At 39.0% G+C, this 25,079-nt stretch overlaps 1 protein-coding gene across 1 annotated transcript in view; it reads left to right on the forward strand.

Moving 5' to 3' along the window:
- The first annotated feature begins 12,916 nt into the window (after positions 1–12,916).
- The window catches only part of LOC114648082 (cytochrome P450 2C20-like), a 32,237-nt gene continuing 20,074 nt past the window's right edge, over positions 12,917–25,079 (forward strand). Inside the window, exons 1-3 of the mRNA XM_028796892.2 lie at positions 12,917–13,133; positions 13,223–13,385; positions 20,356–20,505. Coding sequence (XP_028652725.1) covers positions 12,960–13,133; positions 13,223–13,385; positions 20,356–20,505 — 487 coding nt within the window. The 5' untranslated portion in view covers positions 12,917–12,959. The remainder of the gene's footprint in view (positions 13,134–13,222; positions 13,386–20,355; positions 20,506–25,079) is intronic.

Consider the following 25,079-nt stretch of genomic DNA (forward strand, 5'->3'; position numbering starts at 1 on the left):
TGATGAAAAGATAAAACTCTTTTTTCCTGTGTCCACATGTTGGAAATTCAATCTCTGAAGTTCGCAGTCTAAATAATCATAATCAGAGAGTATCCTGTTTATTATTAGGCTTTAAATTAAATTTAACAAACAGTAAGTTGAGCTGCCTAGCCGCTGAAGTTTTATCTTCAAACCTGGGAGATTGCATGTGAACTATTAATCATGTCACACATGCTAAGAAAGATGTTTAGCCTCTAAGGTTTCTTTATAGGCCACACGTTAGTTTATACAGAGCTTAACCTCTGAGGTTATATATAACAAGTGATTATTAGTCATAGTCATATTTATTTCTAAGGATTATAGGTGTCCAGAAGGGAGAACAGGCATTCCAGACAGGATAACGGAAGATTTTATACCCAGTCAACAGGCCATAATGGAAGGACTGGGACAATGGGCATACCAGTCCTTCAAGTTCCTAGAGTTCCCTTAATCAGAACATAGTATACCTCCCTAACAAATGACTGAACACAATATGACTGGAGAAACTCAAGAAATCAATAGGAACTATACCGTAGAAGTCATCATGAGCAAGCCAGGAGAAGGTGTCACTGATAACACTTTGTATTGTGTACATAACATTTGTTGATGGTTTGAACCTCAAAACTGCTTAATAATGTTCATGTTTACATTTTACGTTGTTCAACTGCAAGTAGAAACTCTGCTGTCCAGAATAGTGAAGTCGATCGGGAGATGCCTGTTCAAATGAGGTGCTTTATTTGGACGTAGCAAGTACTTATTTACTGCGGTGGGCTGGCGCCCTGCCCGGGGATTGTTTCCTGCCTTGCATCCTGTGTTTTCTGGGATTGGCTCCAGCAGACCACCGTGACCCTGTAGTTAGGATATAGCGGGTTGGATAATGGATGGATGGAAGTATTTATTTAAAGAATAAGACTGGCAGTAGCAGATGCTGAGGCCAACCTATTAGTGAGCCATTTGAAGAAAAGGTATTTACATTTTATTAAGCATTACATAATGATGACATCAAATAAAACTTTAGGAACAATTAATGCTATTTTTTATGGTTTTTTCATCTTCAAATTTACAGCTTTCCTATGTACTAGATGGACTGAAGGACCCCACAGAACACATTATCCATGCATAAGATGAAACTCTTACTCAAGGAGACATTTTGACCTTGCAAAGAGATATAGAAGCCGTGATATAAAGATTGTAATCTTATCTAACAAATGATATCAAATGTATTCAAATTCATCATTTATATTTTTATTTATTTATTAGGTGGTTCTCCCCTGCTGGCTTCACTCGCCGATAAACCCTACCCCTTCCCCCCAGCTTGTGCTACGCGCCAGCCACTTTGTGTCTCTGCCACTTGTGTTGTGAATATTGGGGCTGAACACACCCCAAGGAGACATGGTCGCTTCTCCGAAACCCCCTCTTAAACGGTGATACAATGGGAAACAAAAACAGTTTTGTTTTTTTTTTACCTCCTCTTTGCTCGATCAGCTGCTGGCTTGCTGCTGTCGTGCTGTGTAATCTGCATCTCACACGGTGCTTTGAACATTTAAAAGCCTGTATAGCAGCTTTCCTACTCTTTGTCTTTTATTTCCGGCCCCGGACTGGTTAAATCTTTTGGCACAAAGTCTCATCTTGGAGGACGTGAGTTCTTGATATTTTTTAGTTTATAATTTAAAAACGGAATAAGAATCTGAAAATCTAACAACATCACATTAAAGTTCGGTAAATTCTGTAAAGAATGATACCAAACATATAATATGTAGGTTTTAAAATAAGCCTGATTTAAAGCGTGACAAAAAAGTGACATAAAAACGTCACATAAAATCATTGCACAAAATCGTTGCACTTTTAGGGTTAGGATTTTATATATAGAGAGAGTAGATTTGCTTATTTGTTATTGATACTGAAACCCTAGTTAAATGGCAATGTTTCCTCTCTCACACTCAGAAGTGTGAAGGATTTTTTTTATATATTTATCAAATATTTAGCATATAGGTAAAATAGTAAATGACAGTTAAATATTAACAATTACTTACAGTATGTACATATTCATGTAAAGCATTAAATACCTCTTATTATATGCGCACATATACAGTATGTATAGTGTCTATAGAAATTGATTGCAGCAATGAATACTCTGTAGCCTAGAAACACACACTTCTTCCTATTCACATACCGCAACACACAGATAATAAAGTAAAATATGTCTCTGCAGCCTGATGTGACAGCTGTGTCAGGTATGGAATGCGGCCTGAGGAATCACGATTAAATAAATGGTGCCTTATTACCTCGGCTCCAGACCAGGTTGAGAAACTGTGTATAAATCCCAGTCGGAAGGAGACAGTCTTGTCCTCGGAAGAATAATCCCCTAAACCTCCCTCCATTTTACAAACAAGAAAAAGATAAGACTGGCTTTTTGTTAACTGCAAAAGATGCATTTCTGCCCTACCAAAATCAAACATCTGCAAGAACAATATTCAACCATGGTGTGCTGTAAGGGCATGTGACCATGCTTATAGTTTTTACCAGTGTCACAGTAAAACTGCCTGGAGGGTCTCAGAAGGATCTATTATCTATTCTTTTTGAATTTAAAGAGGGCGTGAAGGTGTTTTTGAAGTATGTGTTGATAAGCAAGACCTTCAGATGAACTAAATGCTCTGTGTATATGTTTAGGAGCTTTGCACACATCTAAGACTTGATTGCTCCTACATGTAAATAAATCAGCACTAACACCATAAAATAAACCTTCTTTTCATCCTTTAAACTTTACTCTTATATTGCTTGATGAACTTTTCCCTCCAAAGGACACTAGTTCAGCGTTTCTCAACCTTTAAGTATTTGCGACCGAGTTTTCATAACAGTTTTAATCGCTCCCCCCCAATGTTTTTTTGAAAGGAGTCCACTAATACCAATTTGTTCTTTTTTAATTAATGATATATCATAGATGCATATTTTATTATACCTACTTAACTTTGATCGACATTTATCTAACTCTATATTTATTTTTCTAGTATCAGAATGTAGTTTACAGTAAGTTCATTTGTTTTGGTTTCAATAGATGTATTTTTCATATTTTCGATTCTTGTTTTCTTTTTTTCACATCTTCGCAGCCCCCTTTTTGTTACTTTGCGCCCCCCTGGGGGGGGGGGGGGGGGGACCACACAACAGATTGGGAACCACTGCACTAGTTATTCAGTTAATATATTACAACACACAGGCTCGATTAAATAAAAAATGTTAATTGACTAAATGGAGTGATCAGTAGGGCAGCTTATGCTTATTGTAAAGTAATAGTTTTTTTTCTTTCTTTTCTTTTCTCAGAGCAAATAAACACTTTCTAACATGATAAATTTCCCTTACATTTTTTGGCACACTAAGAGTTTTACACACTTCCATATGAACATATACCATATCATACACATAGTTTATCTGACTTGGCATAATTTTAATGTGACTTGTTAATCAGGAAGACTCGAATGTCTTGCTTTCATCTCCACTGTATTTAATGAGCATACTTTCCCAGTCCCAAATTTCAGTACTACTTTCTATAATAAAGGAGCATTCTGTGGATTACGCCTAGCATTAAATAATATGTTCCAAACTAAAAGAGGTGAAGATCAGCTGAATATGGGCAGTGGCTAATGTTAAATATGTGTGAACTGAAAAGACAGAGACAAAAAAGAGAAATGCAACATTCAATGCAATACTTTCATTAATGAAATATGGGATATAATTACTCAGGATCAATATGTCCAGTTAATGACTACTGTATAATGCACTTGCAAAACTTAGGAAATCAAAAATAATTGGTATTGTGAATGCAATATTACTTCAATATTGTACATTTGGTCATTTTTTCATTTATTTTACAAATTCGTAAAAATAAATACATGAGGTATTTAAATGACCTTGATTATTTTTCCAAAACTAAATAACCATTGGCACTTAAGTACTACAGAAAGCATTAGTGACATACAAAAAATAAAAATTAATGTATTTACATGCAATATTATTATTATTATTGATATAAGGTATGTACTGTGTGTACAGTTTTAATAATATTATGAAGAGCTTATCAATTTAATTTTTATTGCTCAATAAAGCTTTTCTATACAAGCAGGTTTACTAAAAAACATTGTAACTTACATCATAATAAAAGAAATAATTGCAATATCACAGATTTGTCAGGTGAATATTGTGCACCCAAGAAACACAGTGGAAAGACTTGTTTAATTAATTTAACATCTATCGCCAATTAACACTGTCAAATTACAAATCCTAATTCTATTCATAAATCATGGTAGATATTCATCCTTATCAAGCGGACGCCCCTGTTGTCCTCACATAAGAGGAAATATGCTTCCTTATCCAAAGTGGCCCCTTACTAGACCTCCACAAAACCAGCAACAAAAATACACATTTGATTTTTGAAAAAGAACACATACTGTATATATATTTTTTGCATTTTTAGGCTAAACGAATCAGTGAGAAACTAGTGTTTCTCGTCATGTGACATTGCAGGCAACAGACGGACGACTGTGATAACACTTGAAATCTGCACAGTAGACTGCGCATCTGGCTAGTAGACAATGTAGAGATGAATCGGGATAAGAATAGAAAAAATATAAGGGATGTCCAAATCAAGCAACTGGCAAAAACCTATTGACAAACTACCGAAGATAACATTTATGTTTAAAACATCAGTGGAAGAGGGAATTGTCAAAATGCTATCAGTGTCATAAACTAATTAGATTACTGTATGGTACGTCACCGAATTTCTTTCTTTATCCTCCCTACACACCTCTTCCCATTTCAGACAACCACAAGCTTATGTATAAGGAAGTGCTATGCAACCTGACAGTTCCAGATCCAAGTAAAAATAAGGATATACAGTATTTGAATAGAAATAAGTAAATATTTCATATTTTAACTCTGTATCAGTTGAGACTGCAGCTACCAAAGGCCCTCTTCTGCCAGTTGCTAGCTGTGTGGTGATAGTTGCGAAGAAGGGCATGATTGACCTCAGTGCTTCACTTCAATTCCAAGAAGTATTGGGCACCAGGCGTTGTGCTGATGCTGGACTTTGGCAAAAGAGAGCGTCAGTCGTGGTACACAATTCCTATCTGAAAATTAGCATCACAAGATTAAAAACCATGGACTTCCACAGAGATACAAATTGAACTCCAAGATCTGTGTCCATCAGTGTCTGAGTGCACCATTCATCACTTTTTGAGTGACAGTGGTTTCAATGGAAGAAGACCTAGAGGGACTCCACTTAACTTAACTTCTTCTTTCGGCTGCTCCCGTTAGGGGTTGCCACAGCGGATCATCTTCCATATCTTTCTGTCCTCTGCATCTTGCTCTGTTACACCCATCACCTGCATGTCCTCTCTCACCACATCCATAAACCTTCTCTTAGGCCTTCCTCTTTTCCTCTTCCCTGGCAGCTCTAACCTTAGCATCCTTCTCCCAATATACCCAGCATGTATCCTTGGCACATGTCCAAACCAATGCAATCTCGCCTCTCTGACTTTGTCTCCAAACCGTCCAACTTGAGCTGACCCTCTAATGACCTCATTTCTAATCCTATCCATCCTTGTCACACTCAATGCAAATCTTAGCATCTTTAACTCTGCTACCTCCAGCTCTGTGTTCTGCTTTCTGGTCAGTGCCACCGTCTCCAGCCCATATAACATAGCTGGTCTCACTACCGTCCTGTAGACCTTCCCTTTCACTCTTGCTGATATCCGTCTGTTACAGATTACTCCTGACACTCTTCTCCATCCATTCCACCCTGCCTGCACTTTCTTTTTCACCTCTCTTTCACAATCCCCATTACTCTGTACTGTTGATCCCAAGTATTTAAACTCATCAATCTTCGCTAGCTCTGCTCCCTGCTTCCTCACCATTCCTCTGACCTCCCTTTCATTCACACACATGTATTCTGTTTTGTTCCTACTGACCTTCATTCCTCTCCTCTCTAGAGCATATTTCCACCTCTCCAAGGTCTCCTTAACCTGCTCCCTACTATCGCTACAGATCACAATGTCATCAGCAAACATCATAGTCCACGGGGACTCCTGTCTAATTTCGTCTGTCAACCTGTCCATCATCATTGCAAATAAGAAAGGGCTCAGAGCCAATCTCTGATATATTCCCACCTCCACCTTGAATGCATCGTCACTCCTACCGCAGACCTCACAACTGTCACCCTTCCCTTGTACATATCTTGTACAACTCTTACGTACTTCTCTGCCAGTTCCTCATACAATACTACAGCTCCTCTTGAGGCACCCTGTCATATGCTTTCTCCAGGTCCACCAAGACGCAATGCAACTCCTTCTCGCCTTCTCTATACTTCTCCATCTACACCCTCAGAGCAAACATTGCATCTGTGGTGCTCTTTTTTGGCATGAAACTATACTGCCGCTCACTAATCATCACCTGACTTCTTCACGTAGCTTCCACTACTCTTTTCCATAACTTCATGCTGAGGCTCATCAATTTTATCATCCTGTAGTTACTACAGTCCTGCACATCCCCCTTATTCTTAAAAATCCACACCAGTACACTTCTTCTCCACACCTCAGGCATCCTATATAGAATTGAATAGAATGCCTCTTATTGTCACTATACACATGTACAATGAGATTTGATCTCACTTTCAAAGATTCCATTAAACAATCTGGTTAAAAACTCCACTGCCATCTCTCCTAAACACCTCCATGCTTCCACCAGTATATCATCTGGACTAACTTTCATCCTCTTCATAGCTGTCCTTATTTCCTCCTTGCTAATCCATTACACTTCCTGATTCACTATCTCAACATCATCCAACCTCTTCTCTCTCTCTCGTTCTCTTCATTCATAAGCCTCTCAAAGAAGTCTTTCCATCTGCTCAACACACTCTCCTCACTTGTGAGTATGTTTCCATCTTTATTCTTTATTACCCTAACCTGCTGCACATCTTTCCCAGCTCGGTTCTTCTGTCTAGCCAATCGGTACAGGTCCTTTTCTCCATCCTTAGTGTCCAACTGCTAATACAACTCATCATACGCCTTTTCTTTAGCCTTCGCCACCTCTCTCTTCACCTTGCACCTTATCTCCTTGTACTCTTGTCTACTTTATGCATCTCTCTGATTATCCCACTTTTTCTTCACCATCCTCTTCCTCTGTATACTCTCCTGTACTTCCCCATTCTACCACCAGGTTTCCTTTTCCTCCTTCCTCTGTTCAGATGTCACACCAAGCACCCTTCTTGCTGTCTCCCTTACTACATCTGCTGTAGTTTCCCAGCTGTCTGGTAACTCTTCACTACCACCCAGTGCCTGTCTCACCTCCTCCCTAAACTCAACCTTGCAGTCTTCCTTTTTCAACTTCCATCATTTGATCCTTGGCTCTGCCCTCACTCTCTTCCTCTTCTTGATCCCCATCGTCACCCTACAGACCACTGTCCTATGCTGTTTAACTACACTTTCCCCTGCCACCACTTTGCAGTCTTCAATCTCCTTCAGATCAACTCTTCTGCATATGATGTAATCTACCTGTGTGCATCTTCCTCCACTCTTGTACGTAACCCTATGTTCTTCCCTCTTCTTAAAACACATATTCACCACAGCCATGTCCATCCTTTTGGGAAAATCCACTATCCTCTGACCTTCTTCATTCCTCTCCTTGACACCATACCTAACCATCACCTCCTCGTCTCCTCTGTTCCCTTCACCAACATGTCTGTTGAAATCTGCTCCAATCACCACTTTCTGTCCCTTGGGTACACTGTTCATCACTTCATCCAACTTACTCCAAAAATCTTCTTTCTCAACCATTCCACACCCAACTTGTGGGATATATGCACTAACAACATTTATCATCATACCTCCAATATCCAGCTTCATAATCATTACTCTGTCTGACACTCTTTTCACCCCAGAAGACACTCTTTTTTTAAATTTTATTGATTTTATTGTAATCATTCCATACAAATAGATCAATTTTTACAAAAAATAGGATTGAAAACAAATCAACCCTCATCCCTGAGAAAGAGAGCATGGCCAATTGACTAAAACTTAAAAATAGTAAAAAATAAATAAATTGATGAGTTTATTAGGCGGATACAGATAGATGGATATGAAAAAGAAATAGGGAGAGAATATACTTCCTCAGTGCTTCAAGAGCTTATTCTAAAATATTATTCATCAGATCCTGCCAGGTTTTGAAAAAGTTCTGCACAAATCCTCTAAGTGAGAATTAGATTTTTTCCAATTTCAAATAATATAAAACATCAGTTAACCGTTGACTTAAAAGGGGAGAGTTAGGATTCTTCCAGTTTAGCAAAATAAGTCTACGTGCCAATAGTGAAGTAAAGGCAATTACAGTTTTTTTGTCCTTCTCCACTTTAAGCCCATCTGGAAGAACACCAAACACAGCTGTTAATGGGTTACGAGGGATTGTGACACCAAGGCTGTCTGAAAGGCATTTAAAAATTTTCGCCCAGAATGATGTTAATTTGGTGCAGGCCGAAAACATGTGACCCAGTGAGGCTGGAGCTTGTTTGCAGCGTTCGCAGGTTGGCTCTTGCTCTGGAAACATTTTGGACAATTTTAAGCGAGACAGATGTGCTCGATATATAATTTTGAGTTGAATAATTGCATGCTTTACGCATATGGTGCTCGAATAAATTCTCTGCATTGCTGCCTTCCACTCCTTTTCTGATATGTTGAGTGAGAGAAGCGTTTCCCATTGTCCTACTGGATCTTTGAAAGGGAGGGACTGTAAAATATTTTTATATATTGCAGAAATGCTGTCTAAGTCCTCAAAACTGAGCAATATTTTTTTCCAGCATAGTGGGAGGTGGGAGGTGAGGAAAATTTGGCAGGTTATGTTTAACAAAGTTTCTAATTTGAAGGTAGTGTAAGAAATGTGTTGCTGAAAAGTACAAAACACTCTTGACATACTGTTCCTTCAGAATAACCCCTACTCCATTTCTCCTCCCATCCATACCATGATAGAACAATTTGAATCCATCTCCAATCCACCTGGCCTTACTCCCCTTCCATTTAGTCTCTTGCACGCACAATATATCAACCTTCCTTCTCTCCATCTTATCTGCTAACTCTCTCCCATTACCAGTCATACTGCCAACATTCAAAGTTCCTACCCTCAGTTCCACTCCCTTTACTTTCCTCCTCTCCTCCTGCCTCCGGACACGTCTCCCACCTCTTCTTCTCCTTCTTCTTTGGCCAACAGTAGCCCAATTTCCGCCAGCACCCTGTTCACAAACAGTACTGGTGGCGGTCATTGTTAACCCGGGGCTCAACCGATCTGGTATGGAAATTTGTATTGTTGTCCGCATATTGATTTGGCAAAATTTTACACCGGATGCCCTTCCTGACGTAACGCTCCCCGTTTATCTAGGATTGGGACCAGTACGAAAAAACACACTGGTTTGTGCATCCCCTGCAGCTGGGTTACCTAGAAGGACTCCACTGCTGAAAGAAAAACATTAAAAAAGGCACACTGGAATTGGCTAAAATGGACATTGACAAGCCACAATGCTTCTGGGAGAAAGTCCTTTGGACAGACTGACAAAACGAGCGCTTAAATTCGGAAATAACAATGATGGGCACCAATTACTTTTGTCAGTTTCAAGTTATTTAAGAGACAGTTGTGGGTTCTTTTTTCATGGAGGGATACCAATATATTTTTCTAAGATAAAAAGTTTTACATTCACAGAGTTTTATTCAAATGATTAAAGACAGCATTCCACCTTTTTTAATAGAACCTCTAAAAAGGTAAAATAAGCATTTACATATAGTGGTGACTCTCATTTCAAGTTAAGATTTTTGCAGTCGGTAAACTTTGTGTCTCGAAGGAATTCTGCTGGAGAGAAGGAAAGAAAAGCTGACAAGATTTTTCATTTCATAACTGCTTTATAAGGAATAAATGAAATAAGATCAGAACAATAAAAATAGTATATAATAATAATTGAGCCACTTACCTCTTAATAAATAGAGAAGTATTGATATAGTTTGTGATGAATTGTCTAAAAACACGAGAGTGCTCTTAAACAGTTAACAGTTATTTAAAAAAAAACACCCAGATGCAAATCCATCCACTAAGCCACTTCACAGAACACGTGTCACGGCTCCACCCACTTCATTTTCTTTTTTGTTGGCCAACACTCCAGATACACAGAATCCAAAAACGTTACTAACTGTATGTTTACTTTCGTACCTGCCAATTACTGTTCTCAACAGTTTGAATATCAGATACACTTGAAATGCTTATGTTCTTGATTAACTTCAACCTAGCAAATTAAAGTTATTTGAATGTGAGTATTTTAATGAAGTTCAACATGATAGAATAAATTAACTGAAATTTAAGATTTCTGCCTAAGCATAATCAAACCAATAAACTATTGTAATTGGTACTTGGTTATTTTTTATTTTTACCACATCTCATTTATTCAAGTTATTTTTGTGGAACTACTCAAAGAAACAGTTTTAGGTTAGTCCAATCCCTTAACCATTCACACTGAAATGAAGTAGCACATTTCAGAAAACTATAATGGATAGATTCAATATAGGATGATTAAATTTTAAATGCTTAGTTTACAATCCAGCACCTTATCCAACACAAAACACAATGTGGATAATTACAGATGAATAGAATTTTTCATTCGCATGTAATAATAAAGGTTGACTCAAATACACAAATATCGATTGTTAAAAAACCAGCCGGGAACAAAACATTCTCAAATCCACTTAATCCAGTTGAGGGTCCTCTGAGGCGCAGTGGACTCAGGACAATAAAGAGAGCAGGGCATGAGTCCATCAAAACTATACACTAACGCAAAAATTAATTTGGAGGAGCCTGCCACCTGTTAAAACTGTAATCTTATTCTGAAGTCATTTCTTCATTAGGTTTTCTATGATTGGGCTTTCAGAAATACCAAGAGCTATACATTCTGCCATGCATACCAGCAGAGGCAGACCGGCCATTAGGGCATATGGGCAATGCCCGTTGGACCGCGGACTCTGGTCTGGTCATGGGCCGGTGGTTTCATGAAATAAATGTTATGTACTGGTTACTGTTTGACATTAAAATTAATTTTCGAAACTACTAAACATTATCTGTTCGGTACTGTGATTTATATAGTCCAATATAATATACTGTATTACGTCATCAAGTTATTATAGTTGTCAGTACACAACGTTTGGTCAAAAATACCTTTTGCCGATTTCTGTTTTGATACTGCTACATTGTTGCAATTTATTTGGTCTCATATCTAGTATTTAAATTCTTCGGTACTAATAATTACTGCGGTGGGTTGGCATCCTGCCCGGGATTGGTTCCTGCCTTGTGCCCTGTGTTGGCTGGGATTGGCTCCAGCAGACCCCCGTGACCCTGTGTTCGGATTCAGCGGGTTGGAAAATGGATGGATGGTACTAATAATTAGTTTAGATTATGTATTATGCATTTTATTGTTCTGTGGTCATAGGCGTGAGCAACAATTAGTGGTTTTCAGCTGCGATTGTTAGTATGATGAAATAAAGTTATAAAGCAAAGGATAGGAATTTTTCATATTAGGACACAACATTTATAGTGCATCGTTAAGTTAATGGAACATTTCAATCATGTGAGGTTTTCATTATAACCTCGGTTATAATTTATTCCATTGTAAACGAGCAGCTACTAGCCTACTAGGGTACTGGCACTTGGACATGACATTGACATTTGACATGTACTCCAATAAAGTGTAAGCCGTGTTACAAAATTTTTATTTTTCGTTAAATTTTATTTCTAAGCATGTCAAATTTTAAGTTGTATCTAAACAACAGTGTACAGAATAGGTTTGGCAACAGTTTACATAGAGTTAATATCATAAGCTCATAGCAAGTAGTGAGCCGCGTACTCGTCACATATTTTAAGAAAATTACAATGAATAATGGGCCGAGGTGGTCGACCTCGACACCTCACTCGTTGATGGATGCCCGGGACGGTTTTGACACTCAGTCCGCTCCTGCATACCAGAAAGCTAAATGACGTGCAATCAGAGAATTCAGAGTATTTGAAGACACGGTTCCCTCCAATTTGCCGAAAAGGAAGTTTTGTAGCTGGGATGGATGCCCCTCTCCCCAAGATATATTGATTATTGTCCAGTAGGAATTCACCAGGCTAATACAGTGGAGCACTTTAAAAAACTGCTGAAAACACATTATTTTAACATGGCCTTCTCATAACTTCACTGTAATTTAAATCCTGATACTCTGTATATCCAGTTCATTATAATAACTATTCATGGTGGTTCTAAAATCTGTACTAACCCCTACTCTCTCTTCTGTTTCCTTTTCCAGTGTCCTTTTCCACCACCATCTACTCAAAGCACCATGATGTTCCAACAATGATGGATGGATTAAATGTCTGAAGTCTGTATGACCATCAGCATCAAGTGACTCAGTGAGAACCCTAACTACAAAGAGGACTATTTCATTTATGTTAGGTAGAATGCCCAGAGGGGCCTGGGTGGTCTCGTGGCCTGGAACCTCTGCAGATTTTATTTTTTTCTCCAGCCTTCTGGAGTTTTTTTTGTTTGTTTGTTTTTTCTGTCCACCCTGGCCATCGGACCTTACTCCTTTTCTATGTTAACTAATGTTGTCTTATTTTTATTTCTTTTTTTGTCTTTTATTTTTCTTTTCTTCTTTATGTAAAGCACTTTGCGCTACTTTTTGTATGAAAATGTGCTATATAAATAAATGTTGTTGTTGTTGTTGATTGATAAGCACTTTGATTTTAAGTAGAGGGGCACTTGATTTTAAGCCCAGTATGCTGATAACTCAAGGGAGTGTCCAAACACGGAACAAATGTATTGGATAACGAAACACACCCTGACTATTTAAAGCCCATCACAGGTGCAGCTCAGCAGTTTGAATGCTTCACAAATCATGGAGCCGAGTGGCACGTTAGTTCTCGCCGCGATCGTCCTGATAATACTATATGCCTTGTTTCGGAAGGATTCCACCCGCTATGGCAAGATGCCTCCCGGCCCGAAACCGCTACCTCTGATAGGTAACCTGCTGAAAGTGAACGGTAAAACGCCACACGAGAGCTTCGTCAAGGTGAGCATCTAAAGACTTTCCTGAACATACTCCTTGTTCAGACAGTCGATTTTTTTCGACCTGCTAACTTGCGCATCACCTCCCCACAGTTGAGTGAAACCTACGGGCCGGTAATGACGGTGATGTTCGGGCCGCAGCCCGTCGTGGTTCTGGTAGGGCACGAGGTGGTCCACGAGGCGCTGGTGCAGCAGGGGGACGCGTTTGCTGGGCGAGCCGCCGTACCGCTCTTCATGAAAATCACCGACAGCTCGGGTGAGTGGAACACCTGTTCAGAGCTTTTCTGTCTGAGGTCTTTTTTTTTTTCTAAAGGCTCTATTTATCTTGCAAACCTTGAGGTTAAGTCCCGAGTACACATTTACTGACCGGTAAAAGTTGGATGGTTGCAAAAGATAGAAATGTTCATTTTGGACCTGAGCCGCTTTAGTATTTACACGCAGATAAATCATTATAAAGAGCTGTATTGTAGATCAAAGTCTTCTTTACATAATGCAATTTTGCGGTAACAAAAATCTGTCTCCATATGTAAATATTGAGATTCAGTGCAAGTAAAGGTTTCCACAATACTGTACCTATAATGGAAAAGTAATCGTTAAATTCAAGAGTTGCGTGGCGAGTATACCGATTTCAAACAGACCCGATTTTTAAATCTTGTACAGAAAGTGTCCCATTTAGAAATCTGTACTCGATCTATCCCCACAGTGATCATAAAAATCGATCACCGATTCCCTCGAACTGAGGATGAACTCGATAAACCGAGCCGACGCTACTCCGCTGGATTTTGCTGACAGTCACCTTACACTCTTTTAATGCAGCTGCCAAACTGGCTCTTTAGAGCCAAGTGGATTTAATCATTTAGTGACCTGAGGTAATTCCAATGATCACACTTTTCTGTACTTATTAGTGTAAAGCAGGGGTGGACAAACGGTTTCTGGAAGTGTGACAAATTTTTAATAACGGCTCATGCAGTAGGTCATATAAAATCTAGATGTGTCTATGAATTCGGGCAAACTCGCATACGTGTTAATCTCAAACATTAACGTTAAAAAATAGTTCTAAAAATGGCTTGGATTATAAAGTTTTTATTAAATGACATTAAGAGCGATGCTTAAAAACAAATCGTTAACTGTGATTGGTCATTAACATGAAGCTGCTTCCTTCTGCACAAGTGGTGATTATCCAATGAAATGCTGGATGTCACAACAATTTATTGCAAAGTTGAGTATCTGTTAGTATGCTTCAATACATGCTTCTAAGTAATTTCACTTAGATTTTAATTGATGCATCATAATGATGCCCGCCAGTATGTTGGCAAAGCCATGCAGGGATTCTAAGTAATATGCAGTCTGTGGACATCATGAAAAGAGACTTTGGTCCGCTTATTCTGAATTTGCCCTGTTGTCCAGAAGTTCAGTTACTTTCATCTGCATAACATTTGGCACGCTGTCCACACTATCAGCAAAAGGAGATGAGAAAATTTTGTCACACAGCCCTCAAACTCCTGAAAGCAAAATTCAAATTCACAACAAAGGATGGCAATCTGTGGTGCATGCCTGGCAAGTACAGGAGTAATTAATTTCTGTAGATCTGCTTTTAACCTTCATAAATTTACATTTGTAAAAGGGTGCTGTTTATGCTGATTTAGGTACAGAGCCACAGTGACACTCGAAGTTCTGCTTTCAGGGTGTTGCACACAAATGACATCCATTGTTCATAAAATCGCTATGCACAAACCAATACTTTTTAAAAAAGAGCATGCAAGATAACCGCAGGTAACCAGCTAAGAACATCAACAATTATCCCTCTGCAGACTATCCTTGTCCATCCATCCATTATCCAACCTGCTATATCCTAACTACAGGGTCACGGGGGGGTCTGCTGGAACCAATCCCAGCCAACACAGGGTGCAAGGCAGGAAACAAACCCTGGGCAGGGCACCAGCCCACTGCAGAGACTATCCTTGTTCCTATGGTAAATGCATTATTTCTTTGGATGATGCCACTTGGCAACTTCCAAAGCTTACGCCAACTAACTGTAATGGCATTTTAAGAGCAGCTCATGAGGTATGAAATATTAAGATACGTGAGCTGTTTGCACCTGCACCATAAGTCATATTGCCCATCCCCTATTGTACGAGGTGGTGCTTTAATTATTACCATCAGACGTGGATGTCAGTGGTGGTGTGTGTTTGAAACTTGGACAGTGGCAGCGTGTTATCCAGTTGTCCCTCCCCCATATTTTTTGGCTATTGTATTTGTTGTAACATTTTAAAAATATCAATATCAAGCTGCAGGGTTTTTCAAGAACAAAAATGCCTTTGGGAGCTTTGAAACCTTTTTTCTTCCTGATTTTCATTTTTCTGCATCACTTGGGTAACTTTCTTTCATTTCCTAATCATTAACTTTTTTGTACAACATACTTGTAGATGATTGACCTTGCCACACTTCAAGCGTCTTCTTAGACATGCAAGTTTTACTCTTCCAACTGCACAGCGGTGTTACAGGAATATGGAATAGTCTGTTGTCTGGAGTGAACGAGGGATCCCCACATTGACAGAAGTCCACTGAAAATAATGGCTAAAACTACAAGTTTAATACTGTATGCTTGAAATAAAAAATAAAGTTCATAAGTGCATTTTATCATGGGGCTGTGAGCTACTTTAGGCCCTAGGCACTTGACCACCCTTGCCTAACAGTTAAGTGTAACCCTGTTTAGACTGATGTTTTGGTTCCCAAAAAACCCATTGACATGGAGGTTCCAGAAAGAACATTTATTAGCTCCATAACAGGCTCAATAACAATGAATTAGATAGACAGATACTTTATTAATCCCCAAGGGGAAATTCACATACTCCAGCAGCAGCATACTGATAAAGAACAATATTAATTAAAGAGTGATAACAACACAGTGCAAGTTAAAAAGTGCAGGGTGGAGAGTGCAAGGCAGGTATAACAGTCAATAACTTTGTAAAATGTTAACGTTTACCCCCCTGGTGGAACTGAAGAGTCGCATAGTGTGGGGGAGGAACGATCTCCTCAGTCTGTCAGTGGAGCAGGACATTGATAGCAGTCTGTCGCTGAAGCTGCTCCTCAGTCTGGAGATGATACTGTTTAGTGGATGCAGTGGATTCTCCATGATTGACAGGAGCCTGCTCAGCGCCCGCCGCTCTGCCACAGATGTCAAACTGTCCAGCTCCATGCTTACAATAGAGCCTGCCTTCCTCACCAGTTTGTCCAGGCATGAGGCGTCCCTCTTCTTTATGTTGCCTCCCCAGAACACCACCACATAGAAGAGGGCGTTCACCACAACCGTCTGATAGAACATCTACAGCATCTTATTGCAGATGTTGAAAGATGCAAACCTTCTAAGGAAGTATACTCGGCTCTGTCCTCTCTTACACAGAGCATCAGTATTGGCAGTCCAGTCCAATTTATCATCCAGCTGCACTCCCAGGTATTTATAGGTCTGCACCCTCTGCACACAGTCACCTCTGATGATCACGGGGTCCATGAGGGGCCTGGTCCTCCTAAAATCCACCACCAGCTCCTTGGTTTTGCTGGTGTTCAGTTGTAGGTGGTTTGAGTCGCACCATTTAACAAAGTCCTTGATTAGGTTCCTATACTCCTCCTCCTGCCCACTACTGATGCAGCCCACGATAGCAGTATTGTTGGCGAACTTTTGCACGTGGCAGGACTCCGAGTTGTATTGGAAGTCCGATGTATATAGGCTGAACAGGACCGGAGAAAGTACAGTCCCCTGCAGCGCTCCTGTGCTGCTGACCACAATGTCAGACCTGCAGTTCCTGAGACGCACATAGATGGTAACAGATTTGTGAAATCCCAATGGGCCCTGATTTTTTTTTTTTTTTTTTTTTTAGAAGAATAATAACACAGGCTAAGTCCAACACTTCTAAATCTGTTGATGTCCTGCTAGGTAGCCTACCATATATTAAAGATCCCTGGATTTTTCCACAAGTTTTTTTCAAAAAACTATTTCATATGCAAAGAAACTGTCACCGAATGATCTGGTGCTTTGACAAGCAATAGTTCTTTGTGGAACCACACAACCCTGTAAAGAACCATATAGTGACAATAAAAAAACAGTATTTTTAGGAGTGTGGGTCGCTCTGGTGCTGATGCTTGCCAGCAGAGCTCTAAACATCCCATGCTGCACTGGTATTGTCAACCTACAACATTTATCATCGTGTTGAAATCAAGAATCAGAAATGTAGCAATATTTGAATAAGTATTTCTAAACCCTGTTTAATCTCTCCTTAAATCTTTATTTTTGGAATGAATTACTTGATAATTGGAAAATCGTTTGAAAATATTAATTGAACTGGATTATACCTACGGGCGGCACGGTGGCGCAGTGGTAGCGCTGCTGCCTCGCAGTTAGGAGACCCGAGTTTGCTTCCCGGGTCCTCCCTGCGTGGAGTTTGCATGTTCTCCCCGGGTCTGCGTGGGTTTCCTCCGGGCGCTCCGGTTTCCCCACACAGTCCAAAGACATGCAGGTTAGGTGGATTGGTGATTCTAAATTGGCCCTAGTGTGTGCTTGGTGTGTGGGTATGTTTGTGTGTGTCCTGTGGTGGGTTGGCACCCTGCCTGGGATTGGTTCCTGCCTTGTGTTGGCTGGGATTGGCTCCAGCAGACCCCTGTGACCCTGTGTTCGGATTCAGCGGGTTGGAAAATGGATAGATGGATTATACCTATGAACAATTTTGAATGATCCTTTTAATGCAGTACCTACCAGCAATTGCTCAAAGTTAAATCCTGAGTGTGCTTTTTGTACTGTTGAAGAGGAGCCTATAATGCAGGGGTGCCCAACTCTGGTCCTGGAAGGCTACGGTGGCTGCAGATTTTCACTTGAATTATTGACCAGTTTTGTGCTGCTAATTAATAATTTGATTTGATTTGCTATTTCAGACTTGCACCCTTTATCACATGCAAGCAACGTTGGTCCAGGAGGGCTGCAGTGGCGGCTGACTTTCATTCCAACCCAATTGCTTCATAAGAAGTCCTTTTTGCTGATGAAGCACTTATTCCTCAAATGACATTTTTTTATTTTATTTTTGCTTCATTTTAGTTGTCTGATTTTTTTTTTTTAACCCTTAAATTGGTTGTGTTTGTCTTAAACAGCTGTATTCACTGTTTTTAATTACTACTTATTAGAAAAGATGCCACTATTTTGGTTTAATAAAGTACTGAAGAGAAAGTAGGGAACTGAAAATTACTCCTTCATTTTAAGCTTCAAATCATTTTGGATAATATTAGAAAAAAATGAAAAAATGGATGGGGGTCTATGATTCAAGAATTCCCTGATATTGCAGAGTTAAAACACTAACAAGTTATGATATTAACTCTTATTGGCACAAATGGTTTCCTAAATAAGCAACAAGCTGGAATAAAAACCTGGCCCTCCTGGACCAAAGTTGATCATCCTTGCTGTAGTGCATCTTTATTTGTATGTTCTTGTGTGGGGTATTTTATCTTGATTTTTAAAAAATTAAATTTGAGCTTTAAGGATGTGATATTGGATTATGTTATACAAGGGATGTTCAAAAAGTTTCCACTCTTTTGCAATGCAATTTTCCCAGCATCATACCAAGTTTTTAATGCCCAATTACTACTCCTCCCGCCTTCAGTTTCCAACAAAAAAATAAAAGTGTGGAAGCTTTTTGAACGTCCCTCGTACATTTTAAGTCAAGTTAATGTTAACACAAATAGCATTAGTGGAACAATTCATATTAAGCGTTTCAATAAATCAATGGTTTAAGAATACATCCTCTTTCCAGATCTTTGTGGTGGATTTCAAATAGTGTTTAATTTCTGAAAAGTTGGGAAAATACCAAAGAAATATTTTTGTTGAATAATGCAAACCAATCTTGGTTGTGAATATTTAACTTGTCACTTCTGGATGTACTTCACACAGTTTTTTAAATTTATTTTTAAAGTTTAAAGCTTTGCAAAATTCTATATAATAAATATTAAAACAAAACTTTTATAACCATGGACTGTATCCTTGTTTAATACCCTAACTTGACCAACCAATATAGGCCAACACCAATCACCACAGCTAAACAGAGTAGGAAAAAATGGAGAAGACATTAAGAATCATTTAATACATCAATGGTCATGCCTTACAGAAACTGACCCCTCAGAGGGCTCAAAATCCTTTCCAGATCATCTGGGTTTGGTTTCTAAAAACTCTGTACTGGTTCTTAAATGGCACTTCACTGGGTTGTGAGGCTTCTCATAGACCCATTGCTTGATTCTACATTGATGATTTCTGCAGCATTAGATGCAAAACAGGAACCAAATTCAGCTGGCCAGTCCACTGCAAAGGACCTTCATATACATCAGTGCTGACATGACACCAGATTTCAGGTATCTACTGTATATTAATGTAATGTCTGGGCTGGGGAACTCTCAGAGACACAGGGAGAACTTGAACTCTGTATTGAAGGATGCAAACCAAACACTGGATCTATCTATCAAAAGTAGTAACTTCTGTGCCTTTTGTATTTGATGGAACAAGTGGGTGATTGGAGATGAATGGGATTAAGATGGACATATTTAATCTTTTCACTCTTGCAGATGAGTCTGAACTGAATGTGACTGGAAACATTCTGGTCTGCTTTACAATATCTGTTGTGTTGTCAATTTGAATGTTTTCTTTTTATTTGCCAGTTTAAGATATGGCTGTTTCTTTTGAAACTTTGCAACAGTGACAATGACTCTGGGATGCTGACCATAAAGGCAGATGACTCTGTTTGGTGTGTATGTAAGGAAGAAGCCAACTGAGGACCTGTAAGGTGTTTGTTTATCACACTCTGTCTTTATCCTCTTATGCAGTTGCCCATCTGAGCCTTCATCCTTGTTTGTTCTGGTTAGATCCAGTTTTCCTTTTTTCAAAACGGTAATAGACAGACACCTTTTGCATGGAATCTTCAAATTCTTGATGTTTTGACTCTGGATATACCATACCACATTCTAAGCCCACTTAAATCCTAAGTAGGTTGCAGATGAGGGGGGTCCTGGGGCCTATCCTAGCCAGTAGATAGTGCAAGGCACAGACAATCCCTTGGTCAGGGTACTTGGACATCGCAGATGGGCCCCAAATATGTTCTGAGCATTTTATTTCTCTATTGCGTTCCACAGATATCATGCAGAATGTCCTATGGCTTGAAATTTTTTTCTTTTATTTTGAACATCTTGATTTACAGGACTTGCAATGACTAATGAAGAATGCTGGAAGGAGCTCCGCCGGTTTTCAATGGCAACACTCAGGACTTTTGGGGTTGGAAAACGGAGTATTGAGGAATGCATCCAAGGGGAAGCCGAAAACCTTGTGAAAGAGTTTCAAAAGTGTGAAGGTGAGAAATTTTGAATAATGCAAAGAGATTCAAATACTGAAATTGCAAAAGTCAACTCTAAGAAGTTTGAGTAATGTGAGAATAATCCCGTGATCAAGGAATAAGTGTACTAGGAACAGTAAAGAAATAGTGAATGGCCTTAATATATTTCTAAAGTTTGTGTGTGAAAATGTTAGAAATCTAAAACTACCTACATTAAATATTAATTAAATACTTAATCATTTGAAGGTCAGAGTAGAATCCATTGGAACAATTCTCATGAGACCAGGTGCCTCATGCATAACACTGTGCGTAGAATCCGCACTATAACATGACGTAAGCACAAAAGCAGAAATGTGCTTACGCACAAAAAAATCCAGATGCATAAATCTGTGCGAACACCAGCTTCCACGTTCTTCCGCTCTATAAATCCCGATCAGAGTGAAAAATAACGCACATGCACGCGCCTTCTGTCCCGCCCCAACTCCTCCCAGAATTTCGCTTCTTTGAATATGCAAATCAATATAAATAGCCCTTAAGCTCAGCCTTCTGTAAAAAAGGCAATGGCAAAAGCAAGAGGGAAAATAGAACAATTTCAGTGAATACCAAGTGGAGGCAAAGAAAAACGTACTATTTGTTAGTTTAAACAGTGATATAATCAACAAAAGGAAGTTGATCGAGTGACATAGCGTGTCGGAGAAACTCGAAAGCTCAAGTTCACAAAGTCGCACAGTGCCCGAAATAAAAAAGGAAATTGTCACATATCAAAGTCGCCGTGAAAAGGCGAGTCATAGCCCACCGTCTGAGTGTCATATGAAAGTTTAATATGGTACAGAGAAAAAAAAAAGGCACACAGTGGGGAAAAAGCACAAAATGTCAACTTTAATCTCTAAATTTCCACTTTAATCACGTAGTTTATTTTGTCATTAAAGTAGAACATCATGAACTTCATCTTAAAATCATTCAATTTACTAGTTTCTCAATCCCATCATAACTAAAGTAGCATGTTAAATGCTTTGTTTTGTATTTGATCTTCTATGTGCTCTGTGTGTGAATCACTACGTGCTTCCGGGCTTTCTCTTCCTCCGACATAGTGATATTACAGCTCTCTGAATAATTAAAATACTGAGATGTATACGTGATATCATTTTCATGATGATAGGAGTTAAAGCATGTTATTAAACATGGGAACACGGTGGCGCGGTGATTGTTCATGTCTCACGCAAGATGCTTGCTGCGCCATGCACGACCTTCAATGAAATACTTTATTGTAGCAGTACTGTCTCTTTCAAAAGTACTAAACTCCAATTCCTGTCCTTAATTTTCTTTCTCCAAATACCCAATCACCACAGAATCAGCTCTGTAATAGACGTTAAGCTATCTGTAAGCTTAGAACGCAGATTCTTCAAAACTTTTAAGGAACATCGAAATATGTTCGTAGTACATGTTTAATTATTCTATCCATCTATCCTTCCAGTGTCGCGTCAGCACCAGCAAGAATACAGCGTGAGGCAAGAACAATCCGTGAACGGAGCGCCAGCGGCTCGCTAGAGCTGCGGCACCGTGTAGTTGTAGTTTTATCTGTATAATAAATATATTTTGCTGCATTTCATCTTAAAAATGATATCATATGTAAATACGCGCTTTATAAAGTGGCTCAGGTTGTGCAATATTATAACTGTATCGCAAGTTTACAGTGAGGTAATTTTACTTATAAGTACAAACAGTTCTACAAGGAGCACTTGATGGACTGATTGAGTGTGTTTTAGATTTCTTGGGATGAAACTGTTTCTGAACCATGAGGTCTGTACAGGAAAGGCTCTGAAGCGTTTGTCATATGAGAGCAGTTCAATAAACAACATGGCTGAGGCAGCGTGTGCTTGATGCTGTATACCGATAATTCTCTTTCCGATCAGCTGCTGTACAGCTGTGATTCACACTCAGATACAGTGATATAAATACTCCAAATGGTGCAGTGAGAGTAATATGGAAAAAGACAATCCGATGTGGCAACACCTAACAGGAGCAGCTGAAAGAAGGTGCAGTGAGAGTAACAACACTAAAACAGTTATGGTATTTGGAATAGTTTGACCATTCTGTAGACCATTATATTGCTACAGGTTAATTACAATCAGATGCATTAAGCTAATAAACAATATGCGGTTAATTTCAGTGTATTTATAAAGCTGCGTCAGGGATGTGGATCTAAAAAAGAGAGGATAACCACACAGGAACAGTAGCACTGCTTTGACGCTGGTTGCTGCCAGTCTGCAAAACCGATCAGAGAACTTGCGTACAACAGAGTATGAGCTACCGTGGAAATGTGCGTGGCTTTACGCCAAGTTTAGGTTTTATACATCACGATTTGAATGTGGAAACATTCTTACGCAACATTTTTGTGTGTACGCACCATTTATACATGAGGCCCCAGGACATTTTAGCCCAATAATACTTGTCAAACATTTTTTTTTTCTTTTTAATCATCTTATAATTGTATTAGGTTTGTTTACTGCCATTTTTCATTTTTTGAATGACTGCAACTTGATTGTTATTAACAATCCCATTTCTATCATGTCACACAATAAAAATTCTGGTAGCCACATCAGTGAACCACCAGCATTTAAGATGGCACCACAGCACAACTAATGAACCAACCTTTTGATTATGAGCTTTGAAAATTAAGCACCTCTGGAGCAATTTTCAAGTTAAGAGCCTTGCTCATGGGCCCAACAGAGTAAAATCCCAGTTGGCAGTAATGGGATTTGAACCAACAACATTCCAGATACCAGCACAGATCCTTGGCCTCTAGCGTCCTCTGCAAATCTGGCTCAAACTTGCTCTAATGTAATAGCTTTGAACTAAGGGCATGTCACATGCATATCCTTCATGACATTTACCTTTAAACTATCTACTGTTGCTACTTTGTCCCAGTAAAAATGGAACTTACACCTGATTTTATACAGCTACTTAACAGCTTTATACTGAGATTAACCGAGCAAATTAGTTTGACTTTAGGGCCACAGAGTCTGTACAGTGAGGCTTTCATGTGGATACCAGATAAATAGAGGTTAAGGCCTCCTGTTTTAGTGAGAGTTTGTTTTCACATAGCCTGTCAATACATGTGCCAGATTATGGCAGCTAGTATAAAGTAACATTCTCTAAACCAGTTAATCCAATTGAGGGTTTCCGGACCTGAGTCTATCCCAGCAGCACAGAACATAAGGCAGTATGCAGACCTGAATAGGGTACCATTCTATCGCAGAGCTCCCTGTATAAAGTTAGGTTGAAGATATATTGGATGAATGTTTATTTTAAAAAATAAAGTGGATTCAAATACTTGCTGCTGAATGAAAATTTTGCCATTGATTGAAAATACTTTTGATAATCTGATCCACTACTATGTTAAGACAGATTCCACTGGAGAAGATTAAATGCTGAATGTTAGTATCAATAAAACAGTGTTGGGTATTTTTTTACAAGGGACAAAGTACCCAACAGCCATAATTGATTAAATGTGGAGTTTGTTTCTGGACAGGGTTCCATTCCATCATAGACCTCCCTACCAGTAAGATTAGGTTGAAGATTTATTGGATCAGTATTTACATAAATAAATAAGTCTTTAAATCCACATTTATTTATTTGTGTCTGAATTGAAATTTTGCCATTGTTTGAAAACACTCTTAGTAATCAAATCCATTACTATTATGTTAAGACAACCTCCTGGGAGAAGATTAAATGCTGAATGTTAGCATCAATAAAACCGTGTTATACAGTATACATTTTTTATGATGAGGGACAAAGTGCCTAACAGTCATAACTGAGTAAAACTGGAGTTACTTTTCTAGAAAATGATTTAACGAAAAGTGAAACTTGCCCCACGAACTAAAGCATGAGCCAAGTAATTGCAACTTGAGGCAGTGACATTCAGCATGAGCAGACATCTTAATGGCGGTATTGTAAGTGCAACAGGCATTTTATGAAGGAGCTAATCCAGTCCTGAGAGATCCTTCATACAGTTACTATTCATAACCTAATTACAATTAATTTGAATGTAAAAGCATCCCTTGCCCCATAAAAAAAAAAAAAACCCTCAATTTTTATTGCAATAACGCTAAACTACATGAAAAATGACAATTAGTTTAATAACATTAGTAATCAAAGCATATTCTAGTAAGTATTCAAAGGAATGGCTGTTTCGCAATCCTGTTTTGGAGTCATGATTGACAGTATATTGTTAGAAAACCTAAGCAACACATGTAATACGGTGGATGAACCAAAGCATGCGAGTGACAAGCCCACTTTATTGCAGCCGGTGGGTCAAGTCCCACCCTATTCAGACCATGAGCTCTGTGTCTGAGCACCGTGGCATGAGCCATGAAAATAACTGAGATTGGAGATTGTGCATCAACAACATTCAGCCCCACCGCATTGTTGATTATCTGCCGAGACGGCACCAGTAGCATACATCATATATGCAAATTTCACAAAGCAGCTGTTTTTAAAGCAAGGGAAACCCATATTTTAAATAATTCATAAAACAGTGTGCTTATGTTGTGTAGTTTGTTTTCTGGTTGAACTCTTTGAGGGCTGAATAT

The sequence above is a fragment of the Erpetoichthys calabaricus genome, chromosome 1, assembly GCF_900747795.2.
Source record: "Erpetoichthys calabaricus chromosome 1, fErpCal1.3, whole genome shotgun sequence".
Taxonomy (NCBI): domain Eukaryota; kingdom Metazoa; phylum Chordata; class Cladistia; order Polypteriformes; family Polypteridae; genus Erpetoichthys; species Erpetoichthys calabaricus.